The 18,213-nt window shown below is 30.0% G+C and overlaps 1 protein-coding gene across 8 annotated transcripts; it reads left to right on the plus strand.

Annotated features, from left to right (window-relative positions):
• The first annotated feature begins 9,899 nt into the window (after positions 1-9,899).
• On the plus strand, positions 9,900-17,991 carry LOC114402381 (F-box/LRR-repeat protein 17-like). 8 transcript variants are annotated; one of them, XM_028364921.1, is made up of 5 exons: positions 9,900-9,964; positions 10,167-10,268; positions 11,527-11,625; positions 12,106-12,302; positions 17,706-17,991. In XM_028364921.1, the coding sequence occupies exons 1-4, from the start codon at positions 9,939-9,941 to the stop codon at positions 12,143-12,145; spliced, it is 267 nt and encodes an 88-aa protein (XP_028220722.1). In that variant the 5' UTR covers positions 9,900-9,938; the 3' UTR covers positions 12,146-12,302; positions 17,706-17,991. The 8 variants fall into 8 exon arrangements, 3 of the variants coding, with proteins under 3 accessions (XP_028220722.1, XP_028220721.1, XP_028220723.1); XM_028364920.1 differs by having other exon boundaries at positions 11,527-11,621; XM_028364922.1 differs by having other exon boundaries at positions 11,527-11,608.
• Positions 17,992-18,213: the final 222 nt, after the last annotated feature.

Consider the following 18,213-nt stretch of genomic DNA (forward strand, 5'->3'; position numbering starts at 1 on the left):
AATATACAGTCTTAAAGCAAGCTTCCCGCCAATGGTATTTGAGGTTTAATGATACCATTATTTCCTTTAGATTTAAGGAAAATACTGTTTATCGGTGTATGTATCGGAAGGTCAGTGGGAGTATGGTTATTTTCTAATTCTGTATATTAATGATATCTTGCTTGCAGCTAACGATCTTGGTCTTCTTCATGAGACTAAGAAATTTCTCTCTAGAAACTTTGAAGTGAAAGATATGGGTGAGGTAAGCTATGTGATAGGGATAGAAATATTCCATAATAGATCACAAGGATTGTTAGGCTTATCTCAGAAAGTATATATATCAATAAAGTGCTAGAGAGATTCAAGATGGAAAGGTGTTTAACATCGCCTATTCTAATTTAGAAATGAGACAGAGTTAGTCTCGCACAATGTCCTAGAAATGATATGGAACGAAAACAAATGAAAGTAATTTTGTATGCATCAGTTGTTGTTGCATCAGAGAGCTGAATTTGTAGTATGTTTTGAGGTTACAATTCAGGCTAATTGGCTGCGGAACTTTATTTCAGGGCTTAGAATTGTCGACAGTATTGCTAGGCCACTGAAAATGTATTGTGATAACTCCGCAGCAATATTTTTTGTAAGAACGACAAGTACTCTAAGGGTGTTAAGCATATGAAATTGAGGTACTTTGTTGTGAAGAAGTTCAGAAACAAAGAGTGTCAATAGAACATATTAGCACAAACCTTATGATAGTTGACCCTTTGAATAAGGGATTATTGTCCAAGACATTATAGAACATGTTGAAAGTATGGGCACTATTGTTATTGATGATCATTAAGTGTAATTTACCTTATGTAATTTTGCTGACACTCTGAACTCAATTATGATATGTTTCTGATTACCTGTTCTCTATGTTTGCAAGCATGTTTGTGTTAGAGTAATGTTAACAGGTTTTGTCTTGAATGAAGACATTATGTTGGACCAATTATGTACTCCTAACTAATGGTCTTATTAAGAAGAAGACTAATTTGTAGTACATGGAAGGGACTATGTCGATTAGATGATGTACAACCGCCATGACTCGAATTGGTTCCTATTCTTAATCATGAAATTATTATGTACCCAATGTATAAAACAATTTAGTCAATTTTAATGCGCATTATATTAGTTAATCTATTTATTTATTTTGTCCATAATGTTTATTAATGTCACATGAGCCAAGTGGGAGAATGTAAGAATTAATGTCTCATGTGAGAGGCATGTGAGTTATGTAGGGATTAATAAGTAAATAATTAACGATTAAGGGCTAAATTGTAATTGGGCTTAATAGGAGAAGTTTCTAGAACTAACTACTACTTGATGGGAGTAGTGGTTATAAAAGGGGCTTAATACCCACTAACGTGAAATAAGGTCCCCTTCCTGACCAAAAAGTGTTCTCTCTCACACATAGCCATCACGAACGGAGAGAGGCAGAAAAGAAAGGCCTAAGGAAGTGAAATCTTATTTCTCTCTTCTTTCAAGGAAATCAAAGTGCACTGGAGAGAAGTTCTTATGGAGAAAGGTACAAGTCTTCCTATGGAGAAAGGTACACATCATTATCTATTGTTGTTTATTGATTGTTTGTGAGAATCATAGGTTTCAAGATCCTGTTGTTTCCTATCATTAATAGTCTAGGAAACCCCTTAAGAATTTTTTACACTCTAATGAATGTACATAGAAAGAAAAGAGTTGCAATTTAAGAAACAATAGAAAAAGAACAACAATTGAGAAACACATTGAGCCTAAGAGAGCTTATCCTTTGTATATGTAAAGTATTAGTGAGAGATAAGAGTATTATTGTGAATCCACTCTTTGAGTGTTATAAAAGAATCTTGATTCTATCTCTAACTTTTGTTTGTAAAAGTTAGCAGTGGCTTAGTAACAAAATAATACTTGAGTGTTCTTAGATTTAGGGGGAGTCTAAGATATGTGTCAGGAGCGGCATTGAAAATACTTGTAAGCTAGAATGGCGAAAAAGAATACTTGTAGTAATCAAAGTTGATTAGTGAAACTCTTTACTAGTAAAGGAGAACTGAACGTAAAATAAAACAAAATATTTTTACTATTATTCATTAGCTTATTAATAGTATTTCATTATTTATCGCTGCCACACCTTGCACACAAGGTTTTTCATTAAAAGATAAGCTTTCAACTGAGTAGATGACAATACTAGACAGGGGTTTTACAAACTATTATTTTAACATCTTCCATTTTAAAAGATTTTATATTTTGACTAACACAATATTCAACCCCTTTCAGTGTGATTCATGTTATTTCATATAATAGTCGTTGATTAAATTTGAACAAATTTAATATTGATGAAGAGTTAAATTACTTGCATAAATGTCACTTATTATAAATTTGTGTCTATATAATAATAATAATAATAATAATTAATTATTATTATTATTATTATTATTATTATTATTATTATTATTATTATAGCAACGTTTAAGAATGAGCATGCCTATATATATACATATATTTTTAAAAATAATAAATAAAATATAGAAAAATTGTATTTTAAACATATTTGTGCATCCCACGTGTTTAAAATCTAGTACATATAAACTTCACTTGAACTTTTTATAGTTACTGAATCAAAACATCAATTATAAAATAATCTTTAATCTGATTTTGTTACTTGAACCATTAAGAGTTGTCAAGATTAAATCAAAACTTGAACTTTACATTAGTGGTTAATCTTTTTTTACTTTCACTTCAACACTTTGAGCGGTCAGATTGACAAATTTTTGAGTCGTTTATCATATTTAAGTTCATTTTATATATTATTTTGTATGCATTTTCATCTTATTTTTTATTATTATTTTATTGTTATTATTATATAGCTAAAATGACCTTATACTACTTTATATATTTATTAAACATACATAGAAATAGAGAGAATAAATAAAATAAGTAATTATGTAGCATTAATTTAATAATTAAAATTTTTATTGTTAATTTTTTTAATTTTACGTTATTATTAATAATTTTTTAAATAAGGATTATTTTTAAAATGTAGTGTAATTTTTTTATATTTTTTTTAAAGATATGACTGTGTTTATATTATTATCTTTCATGTATTGTTAAATAGAATAAGAGAAAACTAATAAAAAAATATGTATATAAATAATTTAACAATTATTTTAATAATTATTATTGTTAAATGAATTATAAGGTTATTAGAAAATACTGTACCATTATGTTAACTTACAATTATTGAAACTTTTTTGTGCAAATAAGAGGAGAAAGTTCTTATAACGATGCATTACATTCAATGAATTTGACAAGAGATAGAAATTCAAGACTAAGAATCACCTACTACTTTTAGCATTACATAATAGTTAATCATATATATCATCTTATTCTATATCTTTTATTTTATTTTATTTTTTATGATTTCTTTGCTTTATCACCTACTACTTTTAGCATTACATAATAGTTAATCATATATATCATCTTATTCAATATTTTTTTATTTTATTTTATTTTTTATGATTTCTTTGCTTTATCACCTACTACTTTAACATTTCAAAACAGTCAAATAGGCATATAATCTTACTTTATATATTTTATTTTATACTATTTTTAATGATTTATTTGCATTTTTTTGTTTCACAATTCATTATTGTATTATATTGATTATTATTGTTCAAGAAACATATTCTTATATATTGTTTCCCTTTTACTACTACTATATTATCTTTCTCATTTTTTTTTAAAAAAAATCATTAATCTAAAATTTTAAACTATATCTTCAACGTACATATTTTTTGTTTAACAAAAGACTTTTTGTTTAACAGGATGTAAAGAGAATCTATTATTGTTATAATTTTAACTTTTTAATTAATTATTATGATTTATTAATGTGATTTGATTAACATAATTATTTTTCCACTCAATTTTCTTCTTTTGTTTATAGATATTCGTTATATAATTCTTTTTTGGTGCCAAGTTGATTATATGTTTCAATGTTTCTTTGTAGTTACAAATGAATTATGATTTTAAAAGTATATAACTATTTTTTATAATTGTTTTTATTGGTGCAGAAAAAAACAAAAAAAAATATTACAAAGAAGAAAAATCATTGTAAAGAAGCATCGCTTGATGCGCCAAGAATAATCTCCATCGTAAGAAGCTTCTTTAAAATATATGTCATTAATTTAATAATTACCATTGATGTAATTAATTTAATTATTATATTTTGGTTTTGAAATATATATTATTAAGTTTAATAAAGAGTTAAATATTGATGATATTTATTATACAATTTTTATATTAATAAAAAATAGTCCAATTAAAATTATAAGACTTATTTTTTTTTCTTATAAATAATAATAATAATAATAATAATAATAATAATAATAATAATAATAATAATTAAATTTCTTTCACATTGAAAAATTATAATATATTATGATTATTTTAATTCTCAAACTCATATCATAAAGAATAATAAGTACCCATTAATGAATATAATTGAGACCTAATCACATTTGTAATGAATTATAGATACATAAAATGTACCAGTATTTAATGATTTTTAAATTTAAAAAAATGTTTGAAATATCATTTTTAATTTTTTATACATAAAATATATTATAAATAAAAAATTAATGATTTTAATTATTTATTTATATGATTTAAAAAATATTAAATAAAATTATTCATCAATTAAAAAATTAAAATAAATTTGGCATAAGTATTAATATTGTTTTATATTTATATGTAGAAAAGAGAAACATGTTTTTTCGCCTAGACTGTAAGCCACATCAAATTTTTTCATTTAGTAAGATTATATTAATCTTTCAAATTTTAGCATTATAATTTATTATTTTATGAATTTGAAACTTAATAATAATAATAATAGTAATAATAACAATAATAATAATAATAATAATAATAATAATAATAATAATAAATCTTTTATAATCGTTAATTATAAGACATGTAGTCTTTTATCTTTATAATTTCACTTTATAAAAAATAATAAATATTCATTTGGCATAAAAAAATTATAAATATTCGTTTACTATCATAAACATAAAATGATAAGGTATATTTTCTGTCTTAGCCATTCGATTCATTACCGAAAAGAATTCTCAACTAATTTGAAGATAAGTAAAATTTTACTAAAAATTATTTTTAATAAGGGTCAAACTTGAATTGTACTTGAATGATTTAATTTTGACTTTAGCCTATTTATCATTTGTGCTCAATCACTTAGTTAAGTAATAATGTATATAATAACATGAGATTAATGATTTCTGCAAAAAAAAAAAAGGGAGATTAATTATAAAAATAGCATCATATTTTTTATTTTACTTAGAATGAGAAAAATATTTAGTAACTTATGAAAAATAGCATGTAATGATTAGACGCACACTAAAAAATTATTAACACATAAATGGCAATTTTTAATTATAAATACTTAGTATAAAGTTCAAAAATATAATAATCCTTATATTTTAAAATTATTTTTTTACAAAATTTATTTTAAATGATAAATATTAATCATTTGTTCAAAATTTTTAAAAGTATCATTTTAAACTAATTAATAAAAAATATTTCAGCGAATATTTTAAAAGTATCATTTTAAAATAATTTTAAACTAATTAATAAAAGTATCATTTTAAACTAATTTTTGAAAGTATCATTTTAAAATGATAAATATTAATCATTTGTTCACACTATTTAAACAAACTTTAAAAAATATTTTTCTCTTAAAAAAATATTTTTGGCAATAAACACATTTAAAACATTGATAAAATAAAAAAATCAAATAAATGTTAACATAATATTTACAATAAACCCATCAGAGTTTATTGATCCATAAGATTCCTTCAAGTGCACTTTCAGAGCTTTAGACAAGCCCTTATTTCTTCTCATTTAAATTTTGTCTCTTTAGATTTGAGGGCAATGGAATTTTTATTATGCAATTACTCTAAGTTTTGAAGGTGAACTTCATGGACTCTCAAAATGTCCAACAGTTCATCCCATGCAAGATTTTTTAAATCTCTTACTTCTTGAATAACTATGGTCTTTGATTCCCACACCTTGGGAAAGTTGTCTAGCATATCTCTTTGGTTGTTCTCAGTCTCAAGATCTCTTTGGTTGTCCTCTGTCTCCAAATCTTACTGTACTCATTTTTTGATAGGGCTCATGTCAGAGTATATTTTCCTTTTGTGTTAAGCTCTATAATGGCCAAATCGCCATCTATCCATTCAGGTCTGGGAATAGGAATATTCCCATTGGTGATGATAAACCAGATTCTATACTAGGTATGATGGACTTGGTTTACATCTCCATTTTGTCCTTTTAGTAGGGGTAGTCTTCTCTATAAAGTATTTAAGTATACTGGTATGAACCATAAGCAACACATTGAGACCAAATAGCAAAAGCAGAGAAGAAAAATAATTTCAGAGGTACTTACCTCCAGCCATTGTTATCAACCTTCTTGAGCCTTCACAATTTTAGCTTTCCAGATCCTCACTCACTCAAACTCGATGATGTGTTTTATCTAAAGAGAAGAGTGACTTTGTTGATCAAAACTGATAGCACTCAATTCTGTTTATAGAGCTCTATCCATCATAAAGCTCAACAGAACATGGGTATAGATATTAAGATCATGAGTTGTTGTTGAATGTTGCACAAATGGGTTGAATATGGATAGAAAATGGACCATGTATAGAAACCCACTTCCCATAGAAATCGCAACAAAAAATAGTTCGGGAAAATAGGAACTTAAAAATTGAAAATTCCAACATTCTCCAGCAAAGTCTGGTGGCCTTATGAGATATTCTTCCCATAACACCACGATCAAATCACACCAGAATGAGAGAGATCCAGAGGTTGCACAGGTATGAGACTATACAATTGAGGATGACTGAAAGGAAATAATAGTACTACCTATAGAAACAAGATGCATCTACTTTTCAATAGTCCACCACTTAAGAACTTCATAGTTAAGTGTGTTTGACTTGGAGTAGCTATGGGATGGGTGACCTTCTCAGAAGTTTCTCAAAAAGCATGTGAGTAACGACAAAACACACTGAAAAGTCTTATGTTGGTTTGTGGGGTCAGCCATTAATCCTAGAGGCAGACATAGCTGATTTTTGAGATCTCGAAAAGGCCTACCTATGGAAGGTTCTGATTGGTGGAGGGTTCTCATCAACAACGATGTTGAGTGAAGTGCCACCACGTGAAGTGTAGTAGTGTGAGAGTCGCTGAGAAGTTGAAAATCAGGGATGTTACACTCTCTCAGTGATGAACTAATGTTGGTTATCTGTCATCTAGATCTTTTCCTCTAAACACTATTAATTTCTCAACCCTTAGAAACTAGGCTCTAATACCAAACTATAAAAGCAAATAACACAAGATGGGGGGGGGGGGGGGGGTTGAATTGTGTTTTTACAAATTTTAAACCGAAAACATTCTGATGTAGATTTAACTAAAAATAGATAAGAAAAGTTTAATAAAAACTTTATTAGACGATGAGAAAACAATTTCTTAACAAATCAAAAACATATGTAAGATCTAAAAACAAATCCGAACTCTTTGTCAATCAACACAAAAAAAGTAGTAAAGAATGACACTCAAAAAGTTATATTGGTTCATCTCTATACTGAGACTATGTCCAGCTTTTGGCAGCCCGCCAAGTTTCCACTAATTTATCATAAAGTTACAAGTATTTTTCAGTATCACTTTTGACTCTTACAAAGACAAGGTCTATCTCAAACTTGACTTAACCTAATATTCTTTGTCCTACTAAGCCACTGCTAGATCTAAACAAATCAACAAGATTTGTTTGAAGTTTGCTCACTTACTAATATCAGATCGTCAAATAGACGGATATATCTCTCAACACTTTAGTTTTTTCTCTTAAGGTTTACAAATTGTTTTGATAGCTTAGTATCTATACAGAAATTTATAGAAAGCTTTACAATAAAGAATGAAATAATGCTTTCACACAAGATGATTCGTGTCTTATTTCTTGAAAGCTTCTTCTATTTATAGTCTTTATCTTCAAGTATTTGTTGTCTCACAACGAGTAGATTTTTCACTCTGTTCTTCTTTTGAAGTCTTGAGGTCATTGGAGCATTTAATATACGTCCTTTCTTCATCTAAAGTCCATGCTGATAAGTTGGTTGGTGTGTCTTACACTTCATCATGAAAGTTACTTCTTTCATCATAGTAGGTTTGCACCAAAGACTACGCCTTTTGATGAAGAACAATACTTCACGACTATGAACTTCATTTATTCTTCATAGGATTTTGACAAATCCTAAGAGAATGTTATTTTGCAAGAGACAATCTCAAACACACAGTATTAAATAAAAGTCTTAAATACTACTAAATGTTATGCTAGATCGTCTTATATGGATGTATCTCTTAAAAACTAAGATGCAAGAATACATACCATGATCTGATAGCACATCAGACATAGTTTTTATAATTTGTATTTATTTGTATCTAATTACAATAATTAAGAGTTTTGATTCATCTTTAAAACATAAATGTCTTTGAACTTAACAAGTTTCAATAGGCTTAACAATTTTTTAGACTTATAAATTAAAAGTGTAATTAATCATCTTCTAAGTTTTAACATAATTATATTTAATATACTATAAAATATTTTAAAAAATAATTAATTTATTTATATACATATAAATTTAAAATAAATTAATTATAATAAATTTCAATAGGCTTAATAATATGTTATGTTACTAAATCTTATAATAAAAACAACTTGTAATCAATTAAAAATATAACTAATTATTTTACTCAATTTTAATGTAGATAATATAATATGTTACTAAATAGTTTAAAGATTCCTTTTATTTATGCATATATATTTAAATAAATAATAAATATTAAAACTATATAATTTAAATGAACGTGTGCATTGCGCGTGTTTAAAATCTGTTATAATAGTAAATTTCAATCGATGTTTTTCTAACCATTAATCAAAACTTAGATTTTATAATAGCTATTGGTTACATATATAAAAATTTTACTTGAAGTTTTACAACCATTTATAAAAAGATAAGACTCAATAACCGTTGATTAAATTTGAGAAAATTTAACATTAATGAAGAGTTAAATTATTTGCATAAATGTCATTCATTATCATTTGTGTTTTAAGATAATTATTTACTTTTAAAAGATATTTAATATACTAAATTTAAAATATGTATACACTTACATTATTTTAATGTATTAATAATCTAGATTTTACCTCCTGTGTCATTGCTTTGAATAATAAATTTTTAAAAAATGTGATATTCCATAAGTTTTGCCACAATAAATAAGATGGTTTTTTAAAATATAATATTTTATAATTTTTAACACAATAAATAAAATGAAAATAATTTCACAAAGCTTACCATCTATATATCTATCTATACTATATGAAAAGAAAAAAGTTTGAAATTTTGTCAACCGTTGAATCAAAATTCTAATTTGATAATTAACAACCATTGATTTGGTACTATATGTAAAAGAGCCTTGAAGCTTTCTCAACTGTTAGATCAAAAGTCTAATTTCACAAGCTTTCTAAACTGTTAGATCAAAAGTCTAATTTCACAACAACAATTGATTTAGTTATTGTAAATTCTTTTAGAAAAAAAATATTTTATTCAACGGAATTTTTTGTAAGAAAAAGTATCAAACATCACTACTAAAAATATAGCATTTTATGACACGGACACTACGACGGTTGTTTGGGAACCGCCTTAGAAAATAGTGCGGTGGCATTTTTATAATTATTTTAACAAAAAAAAGCATTTTACGACATTCATTTTAAGACGGTTAATAAAAACCGTCTTAGAATGTTATATATAATTAAATTTTTAATTCATTTGGATTAAAACAAAACGCGGTCCCCTTTTGCGCTGAAACGCTAACCCTCAATCAACATGGTTTGGCCTTCCACGACTCCAGAGTATTTCCTCACCACTCCACTCTCTTTCTTTCCTCGCTGCCACTCCACTCTTTTTCTTTCTTTCTTTTTCTCTCTCTCAGCGCATAAACCATGGCTTTGTTGGTGGAGAAAACCACACAAGTGGTACCGCAAGATGAAGAACGTCTTGTTGGGGTTTCAATGTTAAAATTGTAACTGTAAATCATGTTTGTTGATGTTGCAGTGATGTGGATTCCACGATATTGGCTTGTATTGCGTTCTCGTGCCCTAATTTGGCATTCTTGGAGATCTCGGTCTCTGATCCTGCAGTTAATCGGATCAGCAGGTATTACTCATGTTCTTTCCCTTTCTTTATTTATTTACTTTCGTTTTCACTGGAAAGGTTGAGCTCTCGAGTTTGCTATTTGTGTAAGGAAAAATTTGAACAAGTGATTGTGGTTTGATTCAGTGACACAAAATGATATATAACTTGAATTTTTACAACTTTTGTGTTTATATATTTAAGTATCTTTGTTCTACTTTATATAATTGTTTCTAAATAGGGTTTGGAATGTCAGATTTTGAGATATTTATTGAAGTTGATGATTGTACTTAATACTTGCTAATTTGATATTAGTGGATTGATTATGAAAGTTTATGTTTGCAAGTCATGTTTAGGTTCTTTCGTTATAGATTTTGGTAGATCTAGAGAAATGACATTGAAAGAAATAAAATAAAAAACTGGGGTTAACATTTACTGGTAAGCGTGATTTTGGTACATGTAGATCAAAACCTAACAATACTTTTAATGCTATAAATCAACGGATCTTAATGCAAAAAATAGTGAAGCATTGAAGAAGGTTTCCTGTGGAATCTGGATTGTTAGTTTAGTTGTGTTGTTGACCTTTGCAATTTTTAACTTTTTGTTGGACCAATGTGTCTAGCAGAGTACTAGGAAGGAGTCATGAGCATTTCACAAAGCACCAAGTTCACTGAGGGTACGCGTGTGAGGAAATAAAGCTAAAACCATCTCTGGCAAGGGGAGCCTTTGGAGTGCCACAAAAAGACGCAATTTACACCTCCTGCTCCTTTCCTCGTGCTTTGTTTCAGAGACTCATTTCACAAAGCAAATGACTAATATACTTTCCCATGTTCAAAAAGTTACATTTAAATTGTTTTTATTTATCTTTGAATTATACAAAATATCATTATCAATTATTTATTAGTTTTTTTAGCCAGTAGTATCCTATTCGAACTTGTAAGATAGTTATGATTCATAATTTTTTTTCACTAAATATAATTACATAATTTAAATTCAAAATTTCGAAATAAGCTGAAATAATCTCAGGTGAATTCATGGAATTCATCCATGTGGATAGAAGATAACTCTTTATTAATTATAACTTATAAGTATATTAAAATGTAAACTGAATATATATATAGTTATGATGGCCAGAGGCCACTCAGTAATCTTTAACTATAGGAGATACATTTAAAAAAAGTGAACTGCAAAGGATGTGAGTTTCATAATGGTAGTGTAAAAAAGTAAATATTATAAAATTTAAAAGTTTCATATATCTATTTTGGTTGTGATTTGTTTGCAGGTTTGCAATGCTTTTACTGATATGGAAAACCCTTCACCTTGTAAGTGTTTACCTGATGGCTCCAAAAGGGTTCGGTAAGAAGGTATTGGAATGTGGTAGGTAGGTGCTAAGAAGGTATTTGGTACTGGAATGGATTACTTTTAGAAGCCATGAAAGTATGGATAGAAAACAAAAACTCTGTAATGCCATGTCAAAATTTATGTGAATGGAAAGATTGATAGCTATTTTTTTTTTATCAGCGGAAAGATTGATAGCTATTTTTTTTTTATCAGCGGAAAGATTGATAGCTATGTTAATTACGTAGCTGTTTTTTCTAACAAACTTGAGAGCTCTTTTAATCCTTGGAGTTTATAACAATATCCCCCAATAACTGTTACAAAAGTTGGAAATGTAATAATTCATTTGAAGTTCCAATTATTACACTACTTGTTTGCAAAGCCAAGTTGGACCAAGTTGTATACTTATTTTTGTCTTTAAGTTGTCTACTTATATTGAATATCTCATTTGAATTTTTAATGAGCTATAACTGCTGGAATAGAAAATTTATTTTTGACCGTATTCCCTTTTTTTCCTCTGTAGTTCATCATATCTTCCTTTCTCTTTCATTGAATCAAATTAAAGGAAGAACTACTATTACTGGGGAACCATATTGAAAAAGAAGTGAGAGAGGAGAAGCAAGTGCCATAGAAGAAGAAGCTGAGTAGTGAGATTAAAGATGGAAAGGCGTGTATTTTACTATGTAATATTTCTCCTAATGTGTCATTTCCTCTGTTCAGGTAATCCCCTTTCTCTAGCTTATTCTATAGTTCTTCTATCTTTCCTTTTTTTTTATCTTTGGTTTAGCTCTTATGGTTCTATTCTGATATTGTTTCTCAACATCTAATATTTAATAGAAATATTAACATGCCACTCTAATACATTCTCACATTAATATTATCATATTCACATAACATTCTATTATTATACTGTCACATAGTATTTTTATTAAATATTAGTTGTTAAGTTACCAAATAAACTAATGCATAATTAAAATAATAGAGGTCAAATTCACAAATAGTTAACAAAAAATAAAATAAAAAATTTGTAAAACTAAAAAATAGGACAAAAATATAATTAAACTCAAAACATAGAAGCTGAAGTTTAGTAGATGATGATATTCTAAAAGGAAAGGAGTCTGCAAAACCAGTAGTAGAAGTGTGTACCAAGTTGATGCACAGAGGTAGGGTCCCTAGGGTTGGTAATCAGACACATCCCTGTGCATGATTGCTGGGTTCCTTCCATTTTAAAAAGACTAGAAAAGCAAGAAACTTTTATTGCATATTTGAATTGATTATAGACTGTGACTTGGCATGGGGGATGCAGGAGCTACAAAACTGCCATCCAAGTTATTCAAAAGTCAAACTTTTAGGTAATTAAAGTCTTTCTTAAAGTCCAACTAATCACATTCCTTTCAAAGGTTTAAAAACAATTTTCAATCATTTCTTATAGAATCTGTCTTCTTTTTATAATTTATTAATATTGTTGAATAGTCAGAGAATTTTCGTTAGGCGCTTAGAGTAAGCAAACTATTCATATAGATTAAGATGCTACGATGTGTAAATGTTATACTTATCTACTAAATCGACACTTTATTTTAAAATTCTACACACTTAATATATACATAATTGAGATCGCCCTGGTTTTATTTTATTGATGGGAGAATGGGTTCAGGAAGCTCAATTAGTCACAATTGTTACTATTTATTCACCATGTGATATAAATAGTAAAAGAATCCTGTGGGATTCTGTAAAACAATTGAGACAGGCATTGGTTGGAGGGTTGTGGTGTATTTTGGGGGATTTTAATTCCATTAGAAGACCTGGTGAAAGGTTTACATCTGGCCATAGCTTGGCTGAGGACAGCTCATCTAGAGAATTTAATGAATGGATAGAGGATTTGGAGGTTTTGGAGGTTCCGTGGCTTGGTAGAAATTTTACGTGGTATAGACCTAATGGTGCCTCTATAAGCAGACTTGATAGGTTTCTTGTTTCTCATGAATGGCTTGAAAAATGGCCTAACAGCATTCAAACTGCTCTCGCAAGGAACTTTTCGGATCACTGCCCAATTGTCCTTCGTTCTAATGAGATTGATTGGGGCCCAAACCTTTCCGGATAATGGACTGTTGGCTTCTTGATAGATCCTTCAAAGAAACTGTCCGTCACAGCTGGACATCCCTCCAGCAACCAGGGTGGGGTGGTTATATCCTTAAAGAGAAGATAAAGAATTTAAAGACCAGCCTGAAGAGATGGAATATAGATCACTTTGGAGATACTTTCACAAAGGTCAAAAAGATTGAATCTGAATTAAATAAGCTGGAGGAAGACACAAATCAAAGGCAGCTATCTCATCATGAAGTTCAGCAAAGGAAGAAGCTACAGGAACAGCTCTGGGCAGCAGCCCAAGCTCATGAGTCTATCTTGAGACAAAAATCAAGATCAAGGTGGATTAAGGAGGGAGATTGCAATTCCAAATTTTTCCATATGTTGATAAATGCAAATCGGAGTAAAAACTCTCTAAAAGGGGTTATGGTGGATGGCGCTTGGACAACTGAACCTCATAAAGTGAAGGAGGAAGCTAAGGCTTATTTCTCTCAAAGATTCAGAGAATCAGATCTGCATAGGCCTAAATTGGATGGCATTCATTTTCCAACTATTACCCATCATCAGAACAACTTGCTAGTGGCACCTTTTTTGGAGGAGGAAGTGAGGACGGCAGTTTGGGATTGCGGTAGTGACAAGAGTCCGGGTCCTGATGGACTTAAATTTAAATTCATCAAGAATTTTTGGCAGCTGATCAAACCTGATATCCTTAGGTTTTTAGATGAATTTCATGTCAACGGTGTCTTCCCTAGGGGATGTAATGCATCCTTCCTAGCCCTAATCTGTAAGGTGGCTGACCCGCTTTATTTGAATGACTACAGACCTATATCTCTTATAGGTTGTATGTACAAGATTGTGGCAAAGATATTGGCTAAGAGATTGAAGAAAGTGATGCCTACTATTATTAATGAAGCGCAAGCTGCATTTATTGAAGGAAGACATCTCCTCCAAAGTGTTCTTATAGCCAATGAAGTGATTGATGAAGCTAAAAGGAGTTCCAAACCTTGTTGTATCTTCAAAGTGGATTTCGAGAAGGCTTATGATTCGGTATCATGGGAGTTTTTGTTTTATATGTTGAGCAGATCTGGTTTTAACCCTAAATGGATAAGTTGGATGGAGGGCTGTTTGAAATCTGCCTCTATTTCGGTCCTCATAAATGGCAGCCCCACATCCGAATTCTTACCCCAAAGAGGTCTTAGACAAGGAGACCCTCTTGCTCCATTTTTATTTAATGTGGTTGCTGAAGCATTGAATGGCTTGATGAGGTTAGCTGTGGAGAATAACCTGTACTAAGGTTTTAATATTTCAGGCAGTGATGTGTCCATTAGTCTATTGCAATATGCGGATGACACTATCTTCTTTGGGGAGGCCTCTTTGGATAATCTGAAAGCTATTAAAGCTATCCTAAGAACTTTTGAATTGGTTTCTGGTTTAAAAATCAATTTTGCTAAGAGTAGCTTTGGAGCTTTTGGAATGAATGACCTTTGGAAGCAAAGGGCAGCAAGTTATCTGAACTGTAGTCAGCTGGTCCTTCCTTTTGTCTATCTTGGCATACCTATTGGGGCTAATCCGAGGCGAGCTCGTGTATGGGAACCAATCATTCAAAAATGTGAGAGAAGGCTAGCTAGGTGGAAGCAGAGGTTTATCTCTTTTGAGAGGAGAGTGACTCTTATCCAATCAGTACTTACCTCTATTCCTATTTATTATTTTTCATTTTTCAGGGTACCAAAATCAGTTATCAACAGATTAATCAAGCTTCAAAGGAGTTTTCTTTGGGGAGGGGGTCAAGACAGCAAGAAGATTTCTTGGATAGCTTGGGAGAAAGTGTGTCTTCCTAAACACAAAGGGGGTTTAGGCATCAAAGATATTCTGACTTTTAATTTAGCCTTGCTTGGTAAATGGATGTGGAACCTTATGCAGCACCAAAGGTCTCTTTGGGTAGCAGTTTTGGAGGCTAAATATGGGGGCTGGAGAGGTTTACTTGAAGAAGGAAGAACCAACCTGCAGTCCATTTGGTGGAGGGACTTAAAAGGAGCAATCCAGCACTCTCACCATGGTATAAGTCTTCAACAACAATTCAAATGGATGGTAGAAGCTGGGGACAAGGTAAAATTTTGGGAAGATAGATGGATTTGTCATGATCAATCTCTAGCTGAAAAGTATCCTAGGTTATATCTGATTTCTTCCCAGCAGCAGCAGCTAATTGGTCAAGTGGGGGAGCATATTAACTCCACTTGGGAGTGGCGTTTTATTTGGAGAAGACCGCTGTTTGATAGTGAAGTTGATTTGGCCATCACTTTCCTCTCTGAAGTTGATGGTCAAGTTATTCTCACTCATGGGGCTGATAGGTGGGTTTGGGTAGCAGATCAGTCGGGTATTTATTATACTCAAAGTGCTTATGAAGTGTTATGGGAAGGGGTTGCAGAGGAGAATTTAGAGGATTGTTTCCGGGTGTTATGGAAAATTAGGATTCCAAGTAAGATAGCGGTTTTTGCTTGGAGGCTCCTTAGGGACAGGTTACCCACAAAATCAAACTTGCAGGCTAGACAAGTGCAGATTTCTGATTTGAATTTTCCCTTTTGTGGAAGGATGGAGGAGGATGCATCTCACCTTTTTATCCACTGCAGTAAGATCCAACCTTTATGGTGGGATTCAATGTCCTGGATAAATCTCAAAGGTGCTATGCCATTGAGTACAAAACAGTTGTTCATGCAGTACTCCTTTTTGCAAGAAGATGGTAGAAGGAATAGGAGGTGGCAATACTGGTGGTTGGCTATCACTTGGTCAACTTGGCAACTTCGAAACAGAATTCTGTTCTCTGGAGCGACTTTCGATGGAAACAAATTGGTTGAAGACGCCACTTTCTTAATGTGGACTTGGCTTCATAATTTGGAGAAGGATTTTACTATTGATTTCAATCACTGGTCCAGTAATTTCAAACATCATTTTTTGCAGTAGCAGGGGTTTTTTTGGGATCATATCACATGTATTTTCTTCCCATATTTTGGTTCCTAATCAGACTTATGCTGCCTGATTGAGGAACCATATTCATGGTGACTAACTCTGTATTTAGTACCTCTGGTACTTCTCTAATATATATATAGATTTATCTTTGCTGATAAAAAAATATGTATATACATAAGTTTTTTTTATATATAAAAAGCCCATTTAAGTCTTAATATTTAATAATCTATCAATATTTTGGAATGAAAAAAGTCTAAATAATTAGTAAATTCATTTTTGTATATAATAAGTAGTAGTAGTAAAGTCACGTTAGCACTACTAGAAATGTGCTTTATGAATATAATATTAGATTTTAGTCATTTTCTTAACTATATTTGCATCTATAGTTTAATGAGACCACCGTGGTCTCCCGAGTTAGTGATTTTGAAGTTATTTGGCATGAAATAACTAAATGTAATTAATAACTATGCAAATATTATTTGTATTAAAATATAATTAAGAATAATGGCAGGGCACTTGTGTGATGTTGATGTAAGTTATTACATTCAATATTCTCTTGTTCTTCTAATGTTCTCCACACAGTTGCTCCAAAGTCCAATAGTTGATGGCACAAAATGTTTTTGTGGTGCATGTAAGTTATCGTTTTTAAATTTTTGGTTTCTCCAAATTTATTTTTCTAATCTTAATCTTTATATGTTGGCATTTTTCTAATTTAGTTGTTTTAAAATTTCAATTTTTTATATACAGATCTAAAAGTTTTTAAATTTTCAATGTAAGTTATCTTTTTAAATTTCAATGTAAGTTTATTTTGATGGAAAATAGAGTTTTCTTAAAATTAACTCTTGTAAACGCACATGGCAAGATTTAAGTTGAGTTATCAACGTATCGTAAAGTGTGCAGCGAAATTAATCAAATTAGGTGCCTGTCCTTTGTGATATCTGTCTATCCACGTTTAAATTAATCATATTAGCTAAAAATATCTAAAAAAGTTGTATCATTCATACCAAAGTGATTCCTAGTTGGTATTATTTGTTTTTTATTGTAATGTAATTAAGTGATTATTGGGCTGTACTACAGGCTATGGAGGCAGCTCTTGGAAGCTCAAAAGATTATTCACTGAAGCAATATATAAAATTTGTGGATAAGTTGCAGAGGAAAGCGGAGGTACTTTTCTATACCTTTCAACGTGGGAGGATGAATGCTTGTGTTTTACATTTTAATATAGGAAGATGGGAATAGGTTGATTGTAAATATTTCGTTGATTTAAAGAATGGAATTACTATGCTGATAAAAATAATTTTTATTGATACAATTGAAATAAGTACTTTTGTTTCCAATGGAGGCTGTGATACGAATAGTATATCATACGAGATTTTAAATTGCGATTTCAGTTTCAGTTTTGCCAGGAATCTTGATATTATAGAAATTGGTAGATAAATATGCATGATGTCGCCATATGCAAGATGTGGCCACAGTTGTGGTTGTGACTTGGCCACAAAGACCCCAAAAACCTTCAAATTACAATGGCATTGCGGACAATTTTGTTAATGCTACTGAATATTTTCTGATGTGTAATTTATTTTAT

Source organism: Glycine soja, chromosome 20, assembly GCF_004193775.1.
Source record: "Glycine soja cultivar W05 chromosome 20, ASM419377v2, whole genome shotgun sequence".
Lineage (NCBI taxonomy): Eukaryota > Viridiplantae > Streptophyta > Magnoliopsida > Fabales > Fabaceae > Glycine > Glycine soja.

Bases quoted from the DNA above. Each gene is read 5' to 3' on its own strand.
- LOC114402381 (XM_028364920.1), top strand. From the start codon at position 9,939: ATGGTTTGGCCTTCCACGACTCCAGA. The intron at 9,965-10,166 runs GTATTTCCTCAC...TTGATGTTGCAG, and splicing joins TGGCCTTCCACGACTCCAGA to TGATGTGGATTCCACGATAT. The intron at 10,269-11,526 runs GTATTACTCATG...ATTTGTTTGCAG, and splicing joins GCAGTTAATCGGATCAGCAG to GTTTGCAATGCTTTTACTGA.